At 44.8% G+C, this 22,231-nt stretch overlaps 1 protein-coding gene across 2 annotated transcripts in view; it reads left to right on the top strand.

The window, feature by feature from the left end:
- LOC306917340 (radixin-like) overlaps window positions 1-21,922 on the top strand; it is a 45,089-nt gene extending 23,167 nt beyond the window's left edge. Inside the window, exons 5-15 of one of the 2 annotated variants that reach the window (XM_079495518.1) lie at window positions 808-930; window positions 1,433-1,584; window positions 3,255-3,338; window positions 3,961-4,107; window positions 12,854-12,950; window positions 13,841-14,007; window positions 15,440-15,570; window positions 16,257-16,417; window positions 17,194-17,286; window positions 17,819-18,058; window positions 18,742-21,922. In XM_079495518.1, the coding sequence (XP_079351644.1) occupies window positions 808-930; window positions 1,433-1,584; window positions 3,255-3,338; window positions 3,961-4,107; window positions 12,854-12,950; window positions 13,841-14,007; window positions 15,440-15,570; window positions 16,257-16,417; window positions 17,194-17,286; window positions 17,819-18,058; window positions 18,742-18,906 (1,560 nt within the window). In that variant the 3' untranslated portion in view covers window positions 18,907-21,922. The remainder of the gene's footprint in view (window positions 1-807; window positions 931-1,432; window positions 1,585-3,254; window positions 3,339-3,960; window positions 4,108-12,853; window positions 12,951-13,840; window positions 14,008-15,439; window positions 15,571-16,256; window positions 16,418-17,193; window positions 17,287-17,818; window positions 18,059-18,741) is intronic. The other variant, XM_079495519.1, reaches the window with a different exon arrangement.
- The last annotated feature ends 309 nt before the right edge of the window (window positions 21,923-22,231 follow it).

The raw sequence follows: 22,231 nt of genomic DNA, 5'->3' as shown, positions 1-22,231 counted from the left end.
TGTTCAAAACGGGGCAATCTTGCAAACTGTGAAAGCTAATTATAGCCAATTAGGATGGAATATGAAATATCGGACAGATCCGACTTGAGCACATGACCATAGAGATAGTGTGTAACGATTTGTGAGATTTTTGGACAGAATCTGGAGGAGTAATATCAAAAAATGTGTTTTACAAAAGTCGGCCTCCTGGTGGCGCTATAAAAGGCAGATGCGGAAAATGCAGGTCAACGGTTTGTCCGTGGCCTCTAGGGAGTGTGCATGCAACGTTTCACGCAGATCGGTGCAGTTTTAGGTAAAACATGTGAAAAGCTGCCTCATGGTGGTGCTATAACAGGCCGTTCTGGAAAATGTGGGGCAGAGGTTCATCGTTGGCATCCAGGGAGTGTGTGTGCAAAGTTTGGCATCGACCGGGTTAACGGTGCCGGAGATTAGCTGGTAACAGACGGACGGAAGGACGGACGGACACACGGACACACACACGGACGGAGTGCAAAACATACTCTCTCCCCATGCCTTTGGCCTGGTGGAGACAATAATGTCATAAGTCCCAATATGTAAGATATGTAAGAATATTGTTTGAACTAATGAGGATAGTGTGTGGGGTGAAAAAAGTTCTAACTGACTATTAAGGCCTTGATATACTCCGTTGGAACGAGTGTCACACACCGAAAATAGCAGAACTAACAAGCGTACGACGTCCTCTGTCCTTGGGGAATTGTTTGAAATATGCTAGGCAGAGTGATTCAGACAGAGATCAAAAACAGTTGAGAACAACTGGAATCAATTGATGTCTTTGTTATTAACCAGGTCACCCAGCAGGACGTGAAGAAGGAGAACCCTCTTCAGTTCAAGTTCCGCGCCAAGTTCTTCCCCGAGGACGTCTCAGAGGAACTGATCCAGGAGATCACGCAGAGACTGTTCTTCCTACAGGTGAGCTGTCCGTCCGTTAGACGCTGACGATGTCATCGCACACAGGAAAAGTCTAAATCAAATATGACGTGGTTTTTGACCTAATGCCTCAATCTTAGCCAATCCATGAGCTTGTTGTGAGCTTGCATTTTTGCTATTCTTTTTTTTTTACATTTTAACATATATTGCCCTGCCTTTAGTCGTTATTGGCATTTTGAAAGAGCTTGTATTGAGTACGTTATACCTTTGGTACTTTTAAGTACATTTTGATGCAGATACTTTTGTACTTTTACTCAAGCACATTTTGAATTCCGGACTTTTACTTGAAACGGAGTAGTTCTACATTGCAGTATTGGTACTTTTACTTAAGTAAAAACATTGAGTACTTTTTCCCCACCACTGGTGTCTGCCGTTATTGACTGGCCCCGTCTTTTCTCTGGTTGCCCCCCACCCCCACCCCTCTCCCCACCTGCCCGGTCGGTGGTCACCCCTCTCTCCACCCACCCCGATCGGTGGTCTCCAGGTGAAAGAGGCCATTCTGAACGACGAGAACTACTGTCCCCCCGAGACGGCCGTGCTGCTGGCCTCCTACTCTGTCCAAGCCAAGTACGCAGACTACAGCAAAGACGTCCACAAGCCAGGATACCTCGCCCACGACCGACTGCTGCCACAGAGGTACGACACACACACACACACACACACACACACACACACACACACACACACACACACACACACACACTACACCACTGGTTCCCAGACAGTGGCTCGGGACCCATTTGTGGGTCACAGAAACATTTGTATGGGTCCCTTGTTTTCTACATTTATTTTTAATCGTTTAATCGTCTAAAATTCCATAAATTAGAAAAACAAATATTTTAGAAGTAGTGAAAATAGCAGATCTACAAGCTCACAACACGCCGCTTCGTCGCCGTGTTATGACCTTGTAGATCTGCTATTTTCACCAGTTTGGGTCCCCGGGGCAAACGTCAAATTTCTCATTTTGGGTCACAGGCTAAAAACTTTGGAAACCACTGCACTACACGCACACATGGAGTAAAGGTCTTTCACGCTGTTTCACCAATCACATTGATTTAATGCACACACACACACACACACACACACACACACACACACACACACACACACACACACACACACACACACACACACACACACACACACACACACACACACGTGCGTAGCCCATTGGGAAAACAAGAGCCCCAGCAACACATCTTCTGGTATTTATTTTAGTTTCTGTCCATTTTGTCCTCACAAGACAGAAATACAATACTAGCAATACAATTTCAAGAAATACAATACTAGCAAATACAAGAGCACACAGTCGGGTCATGTCTTGACCCGAACAGGGCTTGTTATGATTTGCTTTATGAGTGTGTTTTCTTTATGTTTTCTGTGTTGCATAACTTCAAACAAAGAGTAGTTGTGGCTATAGTCTTCGGTTTGATGCGTCCCACACACACACACACAGACACACACGCACGCGCGCTCTCGCGCGGAATGTGTCTCATTCTCTTGTGGAATGTTCTGTGATTTCCTTGGTAGGAAATGTGATCTATCTTTTGGGTTGAGTCACCGTTTTCCCTGGGAGCTCTCCCTCCTTACATCTGACAAAGCTGAGCCGCACGCATGTCATGCATTCACACGCGCGCACGCACACACACACGCACACACGCGCGCGCACACGCACGTCACGCCACGCATTCACACACACGTTTATCTGACATGTTAACAAATGACTGGAATAGATTTTGTTCCAATAATAATACTGTGATGGATGTTACATGATGTGGGAGGGAGTTACGAGGCCTTATGTGATCTGTGATCTTTGGTGCCCCTGTTTTGGGAAACACAGGGTTTTAGAGTGTGTGTGTGGCCTTGTGGTTAAGAGTGTCCGCCCTGCGACTGGGAGGTCGGGGTTCAATCCCTGGCCGGGTCATACCAAAGACTCTAAAAATGGGACCCAGTGCCTCCCTGCTTGACACTCAGCATCAAGGGTTGGATTGGGGGTAAGTCCCTGTGACATACTAGCGTCATGTCCAGGGGGTGTACTTGTACATCAAGCTGCCTCACGCTACAGAAACAGGAGATAGGCTCCTGCCCTATGGGCCTCATGGCTCGGCAAGGCTACTTACTGTGTGTGTGTGTGTGTGTGTGTGTGTGTGTGTGTGTGTGTGTGTGTGTGTGTGTGTGTGTGTGTGTGTGTGTGTGTGTGTGTGTGTGTGTGTGTGTGTGTGTGTGTGTGTGTGTGTGTGTGTGTGTGTGTGTGTGTGTGTGTGTGTGTGTGTGTGTGTGTGTGTGTGTGTGTGTGTGTGTTGCAGAGTCCTGGAACAACATAAGCTGACCAAGGAACAGTGGGAGGAGAGGATACAGACATGGCACGAAGAACACAAAGGAATGCTCAGGTACACACACACACGGCCAATGGCCGATCTACAAGCTCTTTTTTATACATTTGAAAACTTGAAATGAGACATTCCGCATAAAGAATACTTTCTACTTTTTGGTACTTTACAGTACCAAAGTACCAACATTTTCTCCAGTACATTTAGAATAGGCCTATCTCACAGCCCCCTTTCCACGCCCCCTTCTGGTAGATAGTGGTGTCATTTAACATTAGCATTTACACGTTTTTTTCTCTGGAGAATCTAAGTACATTTCCTAATGTAAAAATGTGACAGACCAATATTATTATGAAGCAAACAAGATGGTAAATCAGCTCGAACAGATAGAACAAACCTTACCTTGAGAAAACAAAAGTTGTAGACTTCTTAAATTACCTCTGTTAACATGTAGCGTCTATGGAGTGACGTCACGCTATCACCACTAGCCCCGAAAGGGGGCGTATTAAGGGGGCGGGGACATTTTGTGAGATAGGCCTATTACGAACTTTCATTCGTAACAAAGTAGTTCTACATTGCAGTATTGATACTTTTACTTAAGTAAAAAAGCTTTTGAGTACTTTTCCCCCCACCACTGCGGGCCCTTCTCCTCATCATCGTCTGTCATCCTTCGTTCCCCATGCAGAGAGGACTCCATGATGGAGTACCTGAAGATCGCTCAGGACCTGGAGATGTACGGCGTCAACTACTTTGAGATCAAGAACAAGAAAGGCACAGAGCTGTGGCTGGGAGTGGACGCGCTGGGCCTCAACATCTACGAACACGAGGACAAGTGAGGACCACACACACACAGTCACACGCACACATACACACACACACACACACACACACACACACACACTCACTACGCTGCAGCGTAGAGTTTAGGTTTAAAGTCGGGGCTTCAAGCGTGATTTAAAAGTCTTGATGGAGGGGCCCAGTTTGACGTGGCAGGGGGAGTGCGTTCCACAATGTGGGGGCTACGACAGAAATGGGTCGGGTCGCGTCTTACAGCGCGTCTTCTTTTTGTGGGGACATTTGGCCCTCACAAGTACACACACACACACACACACACACACACACACACACACACACACACAGGGAGATATGAAAGCATGTTTGTTTGGTACAGAGGGTTTGGATTCACACACTCAAATGAGAGGCACAGGGTTCAGGTTTTCGACTCTGAACAAACATGGGCTGTTTTGATATGTTATGATTGGAGGGCGTCAGTCAGTCTTATGTTCAGCCTTTCCTCATCCAGAGTTGGATGCTTCTGTAAGGTCCCCAAGTGCACTCAGTGAGCATCAAGGAGAAATTACTGGTAATACAGAGAAGATGAAATATTTGAGCAGATGAAAATGATAGAAGAAGTAGTTGAACTTTGCGTTGCACGCAACAATCTCCATTGTATAATGACATTACTGACGTCCACATTGTATATTCTGTTCTGCATTGTAACTGTCACGGCCATACAGTGACCTGGTATGGCTGCGCACCAGAATTCTGGTTCTCTCGTTTGATCTGCTCATTAATCGTCTCTAGCGAGTCCAATTATGAGAAAACGGCTGACATTGGGAAAAGGCTCTCCGGAGGATGGTTTGTTTGGGAAACTGTGAATGAAAGCTTTGTGAAAGCCACAGAGTTCTTAAAAACAGAAAACAGGGCGCGTCCTAATGGATTTATGCCCTATAAACAACTTATATTAGCTTTTGTTGTGTTGTTTGCTTTGAGTTACGACGTGTATTATGTCTTTGTCATGAGTGACGGCCAGCAAAGTTGATCATCCAGGGCCTTGTCGTCGACTCTCCCACACAGGCTAATGATGCATGGCGGAAAGGGGGAAAGGTTATAATTAAATTGGACGCAATGAACTCACAAAGCATTGATGATGCGTCAAGTTGGAAGTTTGTAATATCGTATATCATCGAAGGGACAAGAGACACTTTAACCGACGTTGGTAATCAGTGTCGTGTTTCAAAGTCAACCCTAAATTACAGTCTTGGATGTCCTGTTCCACCAGTGTTGATTTTGACAGCAAAAGTTTTAGTCATAGTCTTTTGAATAGTTTTCATTTAGTTTTAGTCACATTTTAATCACCTGGAATGCTTCAGTGTTAGTCTAGTTTTAGTCGACTAAATATCATAAGATTTTGGTCGACTAAAGTAAATCTACAGTTGATTTAGTCCACTAAAATGTATTTTGGTGGGCTTTGATGCCGTCGTAATGACTGATTTTACACTTGCTGAAAATAGCCGATCTACAAGCTCACAACGCGTCGCGATGCGTCGCATTGTTAGCTTGTAGATCGGCTATTTTCTACATGCAACCAAGTGTAAAATGACTTTTACTGGATCTCTTGTCCACTAGCCCCTTCCTAACATTTTAGTCTAGTTTTTATTTGAAATTAAATTAAATTTTAAATATATATAGACTTAGTTTTAGTCATCATAGCTTAGTCTTCATTAAGTTTCCATTTAGCTTTCGTCAGTGAAAATAAGGTAGTCGACGAAAAAAAATTGTCACAGTATTAGTCGACAAAATCAACCACATTGTCATGAAGAGGTTTGGGGTGGTGTGACGAGCTGAGCTTTGAGTGTGGGCAGACTCTAGGAAACTAAGACAGTGTAGAGGAAAACTGGTGGGAATCAGTTTGGTGTGTGTACACCAGTGAGACTGAGAGTAGCAGAACTTGTTGTGTTTTTTAGTTTATTTATTCGCACACTACAAATACAGTTAAAGTACATTATGTCATGATTAAACAGATATTTGCAGGTGGGAAAGGACACCCCTAATGGTGGCTTATTCAAAGTCCAACTATACAACACATAATAAACACTTCTGGTGCTGGGGAATCTTTCAAAGGGAACGCGGTTGTTTTCAGAATAAAATCTCCCTCATCTGCTTGGCACTCTAGTGGCTTTATTCTGAAAACAACCGCGTTCCCTTTTTGTCCGGCCGTAAACAAGGAAGTCATGGGTGCACACGAAACAGGTCTGGAGGGGCTGAGCAAGGCGCTGCCTAGCAACGGCTGTTTCCAAAAAATAGATTTTACGGTATAGCACTCCCATTTTATATAACGATAACGACCGTAAGACGTGCCCCAACATGTCCTTTAACACCCAGTGGTTTTATTTGATAAGACGTGTGTGGACGTCCTGGTCATCAGAAGTGTTAACACCCCGAACACCCGGCGTTATTTAATCCATTAAATCATAGCGCCTGGCGAATTATAGCAGCAGAGCACTTTTACCGACGGACCGGATGTTATCCCGGATGTGGCTGAAGCAGCTAGTTGTAGCCAAAACACTCTAGAGGCGATCGACAACAACGGGAGGTATGATTAAATCTACCGCGACTAGCGACGGGACCACAGTGGGCCGTCTAACACATGATCTTTGCTTAGAATTAGATGTTATGATTTAGATCAAGTGTTATTAACGTTTTAAGATTTTCGGTCTCTTCGGCTAAACAGGGGGGGGGGGGACATTTTCGATGACGTCCCACTGTTGCGCAACAGACACTGGAGCGATGCGATCGGTTTTGATATCAATAACCTCCGTATTTTTTATCAATCTTCGTCCTGGGTGATGGGTGTAACAAATTGAAAGGACGGTGAACTTCGTCCTGTGCGCTCAGGGTGTTAACGGAGGTCAACATAATGTTGCTAAATCAAAACGACACAAGGCACGGAAAACAACCGTGTGCGTGTGCAAAGAAAAAGCATAAGTGAGGTAAAACATGAAGTTTCCAAACACGAGATCAGAAAACGTGTAGATTGTGTGTGCGCGTGAGTATGTGGAAGTAGGGTTACATTGGGTTATTAGCAGAACTGTAGTCTTATAATCTGCTGGAAATGTAAAACACGCAGATCTACGATGTATAATTCAATGAGTACACATGATTTCATCAGTGATGTATGTACACTCTTGTTCAGCGTCCAGGGAACAGGGACGTTGTGTCAGCTACACTAAAACAAATTACATTCGGATTGCTATCGATTTGCCATCCGGCCGCACGTCCATAAATTGTCACATGCCGACATCACAGATGGAGGTTGTGCCTCACCGTGGCTGTGGAAACAGATCTGAAAAGAAGTTCAATGTGCAAGACGTTAAGCACTTAAAGGGACACTTCACCCTTTTTGCCAAATAATATATATCAATGACGTTTATAAGATTTAGAACACTTTACTGGCGTTATTTTTTGTGTAATCTCTGGGTTTAGATATTTTAGATTAACGGATGGCTCTGACGTCAGAGACACTCTTCCGTATTGCTACCGGACTACATTGTCTCCTCACACTGCAGCTAGACCAGCCCCAAAACACAGCCGTCACGGACACTGCGATTTGTTCCACCTACAACCTTCGTTGACCGCACCCCCACATGCGCATTTGTTATTGTGTTTGTGTCATGTCGCCGTCGTCAGCAGAGCAGCACCAGAGAGACGCGCTATGTTGCCACGAATCCCCCCCCCCCAACTCTAGATTTATTATAATGATATGACGTGACTTGCCATAAACCATCCATTAACTCCCCATTCATCCAATTTGCATCTGCTTGTATTAAACAACATTAAACTCACCAACATTGCAGCTGTAGGGAAAGCTTGAATATCCACTTTCAAACTGCAAAGCTTTTGTTTCATAAAAATCCACCGAATCTTTTTCCCACTCAGCTCTGCACTTAGTTTTTCTTCTTTTTTAGTTCTATCTCACTACTAGAACTTTCTGACTCTGAGGTAGATAAGATTTTTGGCTGTCAACAGCAACTATTCCGGAGCGTGGTGAAATAGTTGCTAAGATACGATCGTACCGTATTTGGCAACTAAAAGACCTGTCCCGTAATGAACCGATACGGGACGCACTTAATCCCGTATTTTTGTCTCGTGGAAAAATGACAGCGCGTTATGGTGATTCTCAGTCACTCGCTCCCATGCAGTAATAAGAAGGGGCAGCCGACTGAGCTATAGGAACAGGAAAGCAAGACACTGGAACCTGGTGTCTGGAAGGGCGCTAGGCTCAGCTCATTGGTCAGTACTCTTCATAGGCATGCAGCAGAGCCAATCACTATGCAGTATCGTATCTTAGCAACTATTTCACCACGCTCCGGGTCCACAACATTGAAAAAACAAATGGATGCTGTTGACAGCCAAAAATCTTATCTACCTCAGAGTCAGAAAGTTCTAGTAGTGAGATAGAACTAAAAAAGAAGAAAAACTAAGTGCAGAGCTGAGTGGGAAAAAGATTCGGTGGATTTTTATGAAACAAAAGCTTTGCAGTTTGAAAGTGGATATTCAAGCTTTCCCTACAGCTGCAATGTTGGTGAGTTTAATGTTGTTTAATACAAGCAGATGCAAATTGGATGAATGGGGAGTTAATGGATGGTTTATGGCAAGTCACTTCATATCATTATAATAAATCTAGAGTTGGGGGGGGGGGGGGATTCGTGGCAACATAGCGCGTCTCTCTGGTGCTGCTCTGCTGACGACGGCGACATGACACAAACACAATAACAAATGCGCATGTGGGGGTGCGGTCAACGAAGGTTGTAGGTGGAACAAATCGCAGTGTCCGTGACGGCTGTGTTTTGGGGCTGGTCTAGCTGCAGTGTGAGGAGACAATGTAGTCCGGTAGCAATACGGAAGAGTGTCTCTGACGTCAGAGCCATCCGTTAATCTAAAATATCTAAACCCAGAGATTACACAAAAAATAACGCCAGTAAAGTGTTCTAAATCTTATAAACGTCATTGATATATATTATTTGGCAAAAAGGGTGAAGTGTCCCTTTAAACCCTATATACTTACGTATAGAGCCGGAGTCCCCCAGGGGCCAATTCTTGGTCCCCTCATTTTACCCACTGACTACACCAAATCTCTTCACCGAGAATTGCTGATCTACGAGCCTGTTGCGATGCAGTTCGTGAAGCACCGTGAGCTTGCTATTTTCAACGGAACATTTCGCCCTTTATGACATGGCCGGAGTCGGGACGACGGCCGGGTTGAAGAGGTTAGAGCAGGAAGCCCGGCCTTATATTTAGCAGTGAAAGAGGAGAGAGACCGTGAGCGAGGGATGACAGAGGAAGAGTCTGCCCATTGTGTGTGTGTTGGGAGAGCCCGGGGGGGGTGGGTCTTTCCTGTGTCCCCCCCCCACCCCCCAATTTATGGAAGAAAAGAATGGCTTTTAATCTGGACTCTGACAGCGTTTCCTGTGTCTGTCCCGCTGCTCCTGGCCCCTCTGGAGGGAGGGCGAGCCCCTCCCCTTCCAACAATAACCTGGGGGTCACCACAGGCCCGCATCCTTCCCTATGACCTTGCCTTCTTGTTCCTTCTGGTAACGTGGAGGAGGGCACATGGAGGACGACGGGCTTCCCCAGTCCCTTCTTGTTCCTTCTGGTAACGTGAAGGAGGGGACATGGAGGACGACGGGCTTCCCCAGTCCCTTCTTGTTCCTTCTGGTAACGTGAAGGAGGACACATGGAGGACGACGGGCTTCCCCAGTCCCTTCTTGTTCCTTCTGGTAACGTGAAGGAGGACACATGGAGGACGACGGGCTTCCCCAGTCCCTTCTTGTTCCTTCTGGTAACGTGAAGGAGGCCACATGGAGGACGACGGGCTTCCCCAGTCCCTTCTTGTTCCTTCTGGTAACGTGAAGGAGGACACATGGAGGACGACGGGCTTCCCCAGTCCCTTCTTGTTCCTTCTGGTAACGTGAAGGAGGGGACATGGAGGACGACGGGCTTCCCCAGTCCCTTCTTGTTCCTTCTGGTAACGTGAAGGAGGACACATGGAGGACGACGGGCTTCCCCAGTCCCTTCTTGTTCCTTCTGGTAACGTGAAGGAGGACACATGGAGGACGACGGGCTTCCCCAGTCCCTTCTTGTTCCTTCTGGTAACGTGAAGGAGGACACATGGAGGACGACGGGCTTCCCCAGTCCCTTCTTGTTCCTTCTGGTAACGTGAAGGAGGACACATGGAGGACGACGGGCTTCCCCAGTCCCTTGGAAAAACCTGCAAGAGTAATGGATATTTTTCGAAATACCGTTTTACCAAAGTAAAGAGTAATAAAACATGAACTTTTTACTTCAGTGGTTCCCAAAGTGGGAGTCCGGGGGATCCCCAGGGGTCCTTGAGGGAGTTCCAGGGGGTCTCCAGCTAATTGATAGTTTGGAACCAAATGGACCCTTATGGGTCTGTAACTCCGAGAGTGTACAAATGTAACCACATTTGTACACAGTTAAATTAACATTGATTTTTCAATATAAATTGGGGGTCCCAGAGATAGGAATGCCATTAAATGGGGGTCGGTAGACTAATATTCATGTCAAACTGGGGGTCCTTGAAATTAAACTGGTTGAGAATCACTGCTAGAGCCATATCATTCTTCTCTTGTGGGGGTCCTTGGCATGTGTCTTTCAAATGGGGGTCCGCGGGCTAATAAGTGTCAATTAGGGGGTCCTTGGCATGAAAAAGTTTGGGAACCATTGTTTTACTTTATACTTTGTTTATATATTTGATTCATGGTTGTTGTATCAGTTGTTCATGGTTGCTTGTATCAGTTGTGGACCAACAACAGTACAACTAAACAACTACACAAAAATATAGAATATCGAAATATATGTATTTATTTTTATTCATGACCCCCAGGAGCCTATCCTTGGCCCTCTTCTGTATCCCATGACACCAAATCTCAAACTACATGCTCGCAACGTGTCTCGTTCAACACGTGAGCTTGGAGATCAGCAATTTTCGCTGCTTTTTTTGCCCTTTATGGCATTGGAGACGAACGTTAAGGTTCATTTGTGTGACAGATGGCAAAAATTCATGATCTACAAGCTTTTTATTGTTTGAAAATGTTTTATAAGCTGTCGTACTGTGATGCATGTTGTGACTGTGAGAAGAAAATGTATGGCAATTTTGAAAGTGGCTAAAATGTGTCCTCATCGCGCAGGCTGGGGCAGGTCCTCTGTCTATGATACTGCATGTGCAAATCAAATCAGATCACAAAAATTCCCCCACATTGAAATTTCCATGAACGAAAATGAGTGAGGGGGCGAAGGTGGTGTTTTTCTCCTCACGAAATGCATAATGTATTGCATCATCGCTATGAGCTGAGGCTAGTTCTAAGATGTCAGTGGTTAACACTTGTGATCAACAGACACCTCAGCAGTCCAAGGATATGCCAGGCCTAAATGTCATCACAGATTAAAGTTCTCAGTCACCATGACTGATTTCACTCACTTGGATACCATAGATAGAAGCACGCTTGGCTTTCTGTAAAGGAGAAAGGGAGGCTATTTTTGGTGTGCGACATGGTGCGCGACCAAGTATTAATCGGGCATAACGCTAAGGGATTTAGGTAAAGACTAGCCCTAAGGGATCTAGCAATAAGCATTTTCCATGAACCCCAATGGTCTTGGATATTCGATAAAAGTAAACGGCAACAACACAGGTTTAGAACGTTAATACAAAATATAATGTTACATTTTTTGCAATTGTGTGAGTGGCACATTTCATTCCGTTTCACAAATCGCAGATTGGAACTTGGCGTAACAAAATAGTCGTGAGATTCCGTTTTTTTCGCTTTGATCCCTGCTGTGCTCCAGATTGTATGTATGTGTGGGAGGTTTTTTATAGTACAAGGGGACTGAATCGCACCCATGAGAAATCAGTTTGTTTTAAAATAGACCGAGGCCTTCCTGCAAGGCAAGTCACACCTTGTGTACGCTGGACACCAAAAGGTTCTCTTGATTTGAAATGTTGCTGACAAATGCCACACTGAAAGATGACTTCCACTACCTCATCCTTTCCTGTTCGTAGCCATAGTATAGTGCTCATCGCCATCTGCTGGCTGAATGTTGTCAAATGTTTTCTCATTGCTAATTTCATGTGAGATTGCATGTTGTTCTCATGTTACACTTAAGACCACTAGGGAGTTAATCCAGTGCCACCGGGTGAACACCAGTTTTGGCCCTCGTTGCCACCGAAGCCCATTATAAATAAAAGAAAGAAAATGAAATTCTATTGTGTCATCACCTGACATGCAGATTAGAGCAATTTCTTTTTCAAAAAGGCGTCCAAAGGCGCCAATGGCACTCGAGGCCACCAGGGGCAGGCGTCCAAAGGCGTCCTGTGGCACTGAGACAGTTAATAGACCTGTGTGACACATGTGAGTTAGACAGTTTTAGGATTATTTTATTATTATTATTATTTTGTATCTCACAGCCTTAATATTGTATTCACCACAGACACAGACCATACACTACATTATTTCTATATCTTTCCGTTTTTAAACGGTTCCAGATTACGTTCATGGTCGGCATACATTTGACCACATAACATGTTGATGTTGATGTGCAGATACAACAAAACTTTACCTCTAATCCTAAAATTAAAAAACAATGCATGACATGCAATCTTTTAATTATAAATTGCTACGAAATGGTCACAATCACAGAGAAAGAACGTGTGCCAGGAGCATTTAGTACGTCTACCATTGTGAAGTCAATCGATGACATTGATCATTTCTCCTCCACAGGTTGACGCCAAAGATCGGTTTCCCCTGGAGTGAGATTAGAAACATCTCCTTCAACGACAAGAAGTTTGTCATCAAACCCATTGACAAGAAAGCTCCTGTGAGTAAACCACTATATATATAGAAGTAATGTAAACACAATACTACATGGTACACTATACAGTATTATAAAACAATCATTTAGGGGTGTCTGTAGTAGCTGAGTGGGTAGCTCTGGTAATCAGATAGTTCACCCCCGGTCCATTCATCGTATCAATGTGTCCTTGAGCCAGACCCTAATGACTTGTGTAGGATACTTATGCTTTATTTAGTCCAAGTGTAACACATTATGGGCCCTATCTTGCCTTACCCCTTTATTATACCTATACAAATATTTGAAAACCATTTCGAACATGTTCAACTAGCTGATCTACATCGACACGTTGTGAGCTTGTATATCAGCTTTTTTACATTTTTATCCCACGATTTTGTAACCCATTTTTCACCCCTGTGTCAATTATCTAATGTGATCCTGGGCTCTACACACCCTCCGCCAACCTGGGGAGAGCAACGGACTTGAACTCATGCTTCCTTCATGCATAAAGTTGCTCCTTTACACCTGACAGGAGGGGGTTTCCCTGGTTGGACGTAGCGCGTGGAAGGAACACGTTATTCCAACCAGTTCCTTTCCCCTCCATCAGGTGCCCCGGCTGACCAGGGGGAGGCAATTTAGAGACCAGGATTACTGCATGTTTTTTGTGAGGGTACCTACCCTAGGGGACATGGGGAGAACATGCAAACTCCACACAGAAAGGCCCTTTCGTTTCGTATATCAGCTTTTTGAACTATTTAAAACTGTTTTTCAAAATCGTAAAACATGGCAAAAACGTTTAGCGATAACGGGTAAGGTGGCGCGCAAGATAGTTCCCTACTCCATATAGACACAAAACCAACCCTGGAGAAATCTGACTTCTATGCTCTGACTGTAATGTGTGTGTGTGGGGTGTCAAGCAGGACTTTGTGTTCTACGCGCCACGGTTGCGGATCAACAAGCGCATCCTGGCGCTGTGCATGGGCAACCACGAGCTGTACATGAGGAGGAGGAAGCCAGACACCATCGAGGTGCAACAGATGAAGGCTCAGGCCAGAGAGGAGAAGCATCACAAGCAGATGGAGAGGTACTGGAGAGCACGCACTCACGCACGCACGCACACACTCACGCACGCAGAGTACATAAGATCCCGTATATCCGTGGTTCCCAAACTCTTTCATGTCAAGGACCTCCAAATTGACACGAATTAGCCCGCGGACCCCCATTTGAAGAGATATGCCAGGGACCCCCATGAGAGAAGATGTTTATGACTCTAGCAGTGATCCTCAACCCGTTTTAATTTCAAGGACCCCCAGTTTGACATGCATTAGTCTACGGACCCCCCATTTAATGGCATTTCTATCTCTTGAGACCCCAAGTTATATTGTAAAATCAATGTTGATGTAACTCAGAGTGTACAAATGGAACCAAATGGACCCGTTAGGTTCCATTTGTACACTCTAAGTTACAGAGCTTATTTAGAGTTAATTTAGCTGGGGACCTCAAGGACCCCTGGGGGTCCCCGGACCCCACTTAGGGAACCACCGCTGTATACAGTGTGTATAAGGAGGGGGGTGTGGGGGCACTGACAAACACTGATTCAAGGAAATTCTGCTTGATCTGCACTGCAGCTGGCCTTGCGAAATCACAGAGCTATATAGCTCTGTGATTTTGCAAGGCCAGCTACTGTGCTGGGTGAAACTTGCAGCGTAGCTTGCAGTAAAGAGATATATCTCTCTGAAGACTGCAAGCTACGCTGCATGTAAAGACGATTCCCTATATTCCTATATATAGGCAGCTGTCTAAGGGCTGTGGTGTATGAGGGAGTCTGGATGGGGGCTTGAGTCTGAGTACCCATCCAGATACCTCTTTTTATACTGGTGATGATTATATATATATGTTTATATGGTGTTGTTGACCTGGCACCTCTGAGTCAACCTACGTCTTGCTAGATGGTATACCTCACTGGTCTTGCCTGGCACTGGTACGTGTAGCTATGTCTTGTCGGTCTTACTGCTGAGATTATCCTGGGAACACACTCTTCTGGACGCCTACGTCCTCTTTTATAGGGTAGCGTGACGTCGTGGCCCGACGTCACACTACTGACCATTTCCGTGGTAACACTGCAAGTTTCACCTATTCCCTTATTCAGTGTCTGGGTAAAAAAAATCGACAAATATTGATCAAGGAACTTGATCTGCATAGACAAGAACACACACACAATCAATCAGTATGCCATTTCATCTCTATATTGTGAGTGGTTATAAATAAATCAGCCACTAGAGGGTAGCGTCACCTCTTATGTTGACAGAAGGAATTGAAATGTATTCCAGTCATAATTATACTAATTGTATTACATTAATTATTATTAATATTTTTGAAATATATATATTTTTGAAATAATAATACATCTGATCGGGTTCAATGGCTAAATACAATTTGGATGTCCATGACATTAAAAGGTTTGAGAATCAGTGCAATAAACTACCTACTAAACTCCTACTGTAAAACCATCATAGGGCTCAGCTGGAGAACGAGAAGAAGAAGCGAGAGTATGCGGAGAAGGAGAAGGAGAAGATAGAACGAGAGAAGGACGAGTTGATCGAGAGACTGAAACACATCGAGGAGCAGACGCTCCGAGCACAGAAAGGTAACCATTAATTTTCATTTATTTTTTACTTGTTATTATTATTTTCTTTTAGGTTTTATGACCTCAATTACACCCACACAACCTGAACATTGAACATTCAGTGGATTTTCTGTGGTCTGGCGTTTTCTCTGTGTGTTGTGAAGCTTTTAGAGCTGCAATGAAAACAGGCAAACATGCCTCAACAGTGACATCCGCTGACAAATTTCTATGGGATTTGTGGACCCTTACCTCACAGTCCACAGGCAAATCAGAGCACTTGTTTGAGCCAGAAAACCCCAGAGCTCAGAAAACCTAAAAGAAAAAGATAAGATTTTTTGTTAATGTCATGATCTGAGGGCCATTCTACAAATCTTCTATCCTGTAGTTCACTAACTTTTTTGTAATTCAAAATGATTCAACATTTTTCAAGATTTAAAAAATGAAACATGGCAGATCTACAAGCTCACAGCGCATCACGATCTGCTTTTTTTGTTTTGTTTACATTGCGTCTCTTATTATTTTCTTTGTCTTACTTATTTTCTTATTTGTTCACTTTTCGAACATTTATTTTCTGTCCGTAATCCGTATTATGTTTTGATAGTAGTAACACATTGGAACTTGGATGTACCGGACAAATGTAATTAGGCAAAGAGAAACTCGCTGTTACATGTAACTGACTGTGTGTGTGTGTGTGTGTGTGTGTACAGAACTAGAGGAGCAGACGCGGCGTGCTCTGGAGTTGGACCAAGAGAGGAGGAGAGCGAAGGAGGAAGCCCAGAGGTTGGAGAAGGAGAAGTTTGCTGCCGAGGAGTCCAAGGCAGAGCTGGCCAGACAGGCTGCAGACCAGATGAAGAACCAGGAGCAACTGGTGAGTGTGTGTGTGGTGGGGGCATCCACATCGTGTGTGTGCATGCACCGGCTCCTCTTTGTTGGTACCAATATTGCCCTCAGTGGGATGCACACGCAGATTAGACACACCAACGGTCGGACATGCGGTCGAACATGCGCTGCTCCGTGCTTGCGGTTATGGTTATGTTAGGGTTTGAGGTAGGTCGTCGGTCTAATGACAGCCGGACCAATAGTATGTCTAAACTAAAGCCTGTACCACCCTCAGTATCATGTCAGTGTCAGTATCATGGTCAGTATCATGGCGGCTGTGGCTCAGGAGGTAGAGCAGGTCGTCCAATGATCCATGGGTCGGCGGTTTGAATCCCGGCTCCTCCTGTCTACATGTCGAAGTGTCCTTGGGCAAGACACTGAACCCCAAATTGCTCCCGATGTGCTGGTTGGTACCTTGCATGGCTTCCGCCGCAATCGGTGTATGAATGTGTGTGTGAATGGTTGAATGTAATACACACTCTATGTAAAGCGCCTTGGATAAAGGCGCTATATAAATGCACCATTTACCATTTACTATTTATGGTCGGTATCATGGTCAGTATCATGTACTGCAGGTATCATGGCCAGTATCATTTCAGTATTTTGGTCCCCACACAGAGTAGAACAACAAACATGCATCCCTCACAAAAGATAGTAATACAAATCTCTCTCTCACACACACACACACACACACACACACACACACACACTGTCCCTACAAAGATAATAATTCTAACCTGTGTGTACGTGTGTGTGACTCCCAAGGCTACCGAGTTGGGTGAATTCACGGCTAAGATTGCCGTCCTGGAGGAAGCCAAGAGGAAAAAGGAAGAGGAGGCGTCAGAATGGCAACACAAGGTAAACCGCTCTCCATACTGTGTCTGAGGTTATCTGTTGAAAGTGTGAGAACTACTGATTTAGAATTTTGTAGAATCGGCCTCAGGATGCATCTGTGTCACCTTATGTAGCTTTTAACCACTAACCATTATTTTAAACTTTAGCTATTGAAAAATAGTAGATCTACAAGCTCATAGTGCGGTGCCGCGCTATGACCTTGTAGATCTGCTATTTGTTTTTAATCGTGAAAATGTAACGCAAATATTTGAATGTATATTCTTTCACAGCAAACATTTTAACTTGTATCTTTGATTCTGGGGGTGTCCCTGGAACAACATACAGTATGTTCAGATGGGGGTCCGCTGCCAAATAGACAGATAATTCTGTGGGTCCTTGACATGAAAACGTTTGAGCACCAGTGCACCACTGATACGTTTTACAGAAAACTCAAGATTTAGATGACATTTGTAGAAACTGGTCTCAGTCCTAAATGGGTGAATTGCCCAGCCCCTATGTTGAAGCCTTTCCCTTCCCTTTCCTTTTCCCTTCCCAGGCCATCTCAGCCCAGGAGGACCTGGAGAAGACCAAGGACGAGCTGAAGACGGCCATGACCACGTGCTTGCCGGTGCTGGCGGCCGTGCCGGCGGGCGGCGAGAACGACGAGCAGGACGAGAGCCACGAGAGCCAGAGCGCCGAGCTGTCCAACGAGGGCGTCAGCGACTACGACCTGCGCAACGAGGAGGAGCGCGTCACCGAGGCCCAGAAGAACGAGCGCGTCAAACAGCAGCTGCAGGTACTGTACAACGTGCCGTTTAATGAAATGTAAAAAAGGAAATATGCAGGAAAAATTTATGAATTAATAAATAAATAAAATCACATTCCGTGCTCAGCAAATCAAATCATCACAAATGTGGTACACACGGACATACAAAGCTGGACATAGGAGGGGTTAGCGTCCCTCAAAAATCACACTAAAGGCCTTTTCAGATGCGCCTAGTAATTAATTTTCAATGGGAGGCGTGCGTTTATTTTGGACGGGGCGCGTGCTCCTTTTGTACACATGCCCGTGGACGACTAGACTTGCATTATGAATGATGAGCTTTTTCTTCCTTTTCTCTCACGCTATGCGTCCCACGCCTTGTCATGAGCAGACCTGGAATCCGAGTGATCCAGGCGGCAACGCCTGCTTCACTCGGCTGCGTCACTCGTCACTTCTCGATGGAAGTTTTCATTTTTCCGGCCTTGTCTCTGACAGAAAATGTTGAACTGTGTGAATTTCGTGGAAAAGTGGTGATATTTTACTAAACGCTAATTTTCTGCCACAACTTACAAACGGATATGAAACTAGAGGACTAGAAGTGCATCAACAAGTTAATGTCAAGCACTGAATGTGACTACAGTAACATGTTACTTTGCAAACACGTTGACACCCAACATTGGCGGTAATGTAATGGAATCCACCTCCTTCTCTTCCAGACGCTGAGCTCGGAGCTGGCCCAGGCCCGCGACGAGACCAAGAAGACGCCCAACGACATGCTGCACGCCGAGAACGTCAAGGCGGGCCGAGACAAGTACAAGACGCTGCGGCAGATCCGCTCGGGAAACACCAAGCAACGCATCGACGAGTTCGAGTCCATGTGAGAGAGCGAGAGAGAGCACAGCTGCCTCCGCCGCCCGCCCTCCCTCTACGCACAGTGAAAATCGCTGATCTACAAGCACACAACGCGACGCGGAGCGCCGCGTTGTGTGCTTGTAGATCTGCTATTTTCACTAGTTTGGGCTCCCGGGGCAAACATGTAATCTCTCTTTTGGGGTCACAGGCTAAAAAAGTTTGGGAGCCACTGTTTTCCCACTCTCCTCTCATCCAGCCGGCACTCGCTTTTCATGGACAAAACGGAGACTGCCGTCCTTGTGACTCCCCCTGTTGTCCTAAACCCGCCCTCCCGCCCCTGCCCCCCATAACCCACGTGACGACGAATCAAGGGGGGTGGGTGGTTGGGGGGGGATGAGCTGCAGCCGCCTCGTCCGTCTTTGCCAAAGTCCCGAATGCGTCGGGTTAGCCGCCTGCCACGGAGCGCCTACATTAAAGCCACTCTGCAGTTGGAACAGAGAACCAACCTAACCGCTACACTCGTTTTACCCTCAAGCAAAGGGAAATGGAGATACTGAAATGGAAACCATTTGGATTTATTTTTTCCCCCCATTCAGTTTATTTTGTATTTTATTTTTTAGCAAATAACGGCTGTTGAACGCTTCTTTTTGTTTGGCTTAACACGCTTGCATTAAGCTAGTATTATCTCCTGTGTTCAGTTGAAAACAAAAGTATTTGTCCTTTTAAAGTGCTTTCCCTCTGCTGTTTGACTCATTTTATTAACGCCCTGTTCTTTTGTTTGTTTGTTTTGTTTTTAGTTTGTTGACATTGTACATGTTGAGATTTAGGGTTTGTGACCCAGGTTTAGGAATAAAGATTTGAGTTTGGGGATAAAATGTGGGTCATTTTCACTCAAGGTAGAAGAGGGTAAACTGTGACTGGAGCTTATCTCGCCGTAAAGCGCCACCAAGTGGCGACAAAGCATTTCACATTCTCCATTATGGTAAATCGCCTTTAGCATCCAGTAAGGAGCTGGCAGGTTGGGGTCACTTCAGTCAATTCCAACTGTAATTTGAAAGTCAATTTTACAGGTATCATACTGTATTCACTTTTTCTGTTCTATTTTAGACCGAATACAGGCACAATTTAACAGCAGGATTTTCAAATGTCAAAGAAAACATCTTTTTGTGTGTGTGTGAATTGAGAGTGATGTGAAAGTTAAGAACACAATGAATGTAGCAAAGGGAACAAAAGGGAATGCTCCATGTTCATGTACTGGCTGACATATTAAGATATCATATTACGGACAGAACATGCCACTAAGTAACATTGGAGATAAGCTATCGCCCTCGAAGTGTTATGAAGCTGAGCGCGTTGAAAAAGTGTGTATGTGTGCGTGTCTTATCCTCCCACATCCCAGTGTGTTGCGGCCCAGTCACCATTGATGGTTTTCTCTGCCTACCAGCTCACAAAGGTACCCAGGGTGTATGTATGGGATGGACGGACAGACGGATGGATAAGTGCCCCGTACATGTTGTCCGTCTGTCCTTCCATGTGTGTAGTACAGCACTGTTTCTCAACGTCGGGGTCCAGGGACCGCCGGACGCCCAAATGGGTTTGTGAATATGAGTGTGACTGCAAATATGGAACCAAATGGTTATTGGTCCATTTGGTCCCATTATTGGCACACACTCTGAGTTACATAAATCACTGAGGATCCTACAGTTTAGATTGTGGTCTCAGTGATTTAAAAAAAAAGGTATCAAATGGAAGGTCTGTGGCCTAATGCATATCAAACTGGGGGTACTTGAAATGGAAAAGGTTGAGAATCTACTGGTGTATATATGTGTGTGTGTGTGTGCGTGTGTGTGTGTGTAGCTGTGGAAGCGTCCTGGCGCCTCTCTGGCTGGGGAGCATATGAAAACGTCAGTCCTTGACCCCACTAGGACAAATGTCTACCTCAACACTCCTTTAACCATGGTGACTGACTGGCCACAGTCAAACACTCCCACCTGAAAAGTGTAAGGTCTCGACTTTTAACGGTCAACTCTATTCAAAAACAAATTCTGGCATTCGAATTTGGTAATGTCGTGCTAACCTTCAGGTATCTCCTGATCAAATGAGTGAAACGTAGTATTTGTGTAAGACAGTGAAGATGGTGGGCGAGACGTTTATTCTTTTCATGTGATATGTACTCCACTCCGCCGCACCTGGCTTACAGGTGTGCAAAGAGACTCTTAGAAAGTTGGTTCAGCTGATGTTCTTGGGCGATCACAAGAGGATGTTTTGGTTTTGCGTGAGTTCATGTGCCTACCTAGGTTATACGGCTGAAGTGGTTTTAGTGGAGACGTGCGAAGACTGCTATCTTCAACGCTAGATTTAACGGATCACCTGTTCTGGATATCTGCTATTTTCTCTACCGTAGCAAATCTCATTCAGTACAAATACAGACCAGGCCAAATTCATGTTGTAATATCTGATGCTACTGCTATGTGCCCGGACAACAAACTAGGTGCTTTATTTTGTATGAGTGAACCTTGAATTTTAGTTTTTATTTGCAATATGATCAAATTGATTTGTGGTATTTGTTACTGGACAGCTGGTGTTTTGATATTTTAATAGCCCGAGTTTTAAAGGTAAAAGCACATGTTGGGAGTTGACTCTGAAACCTGCTTTTTCTTTACTTTTCTTAATTCTTTGTTTTTTTTGTTTTGTTTTTTGTTAAGATTAAGCCACTAAAAAAAGATTGCATTTGCCAGAAAGCAGGTTAATTACACTGTGCTTCCAACTCGTGATGTTTTTGTTTTGCAACATGCTCAAATAGACCTATGTACCCAGCAGCATGCTTCAGTGGGATTCATTGGAGGGGACAAAATTGGTTTTAAGGGTTTAGTAAGGAGCCACTGGGCAGAACCTGTCACCTCCAGAGAACACGACTTCAGTCGATCATGCTAGCTGTGGCACCAGCTGTCACCTATATTATTGCCCCTTACGTTCATTTGCGTGCAAGATGGATTGCAGTTGCACCATTCCATTGGTTCACAAATAAAAGTGTATTAATTTTGAGCATGTATTTCTTTTCTTGAGTACTTGGCATTTTTGTCATGCAAAAGGATTTGGGTTGTTGGGTGTGTATGATTTATATACAGATTGCACGACGGCAACAATGTATGACACGCATGCGCGCGCGTGCGCGCGCGCGCACACACACACACACACACACATAACTAAAAAATCACACCCGTGTGAACTGAGTGGTGTAAGGTATTATATAGCCTGATCAGCTCTGACGTAATGAACTGGGTGACCGTAGCAACCATGCTCATTTTTTGCGCACAGACTAACAAAGCCAATGAAATCACACCCGGGTGAACT

The sequence above is a fragment of the Electrona antarctica genome (assembly GCF_951216825.1).
Source record: "Electrona antarctica genome assembly, chromosome: 24".
In the NCBI taxonomy this organism is placed as follows: domain Eukaryota; kingdom Metazoa; phylum Chordata; class Actinopteri; order Myctophiformes; family Myctophidae; genus Electrona; species Electrona antarctica.
Note: the sequence above shows the minus strand (reverse complement) of the source record. Positions and strands in the feature narration are given on the sequence as shown.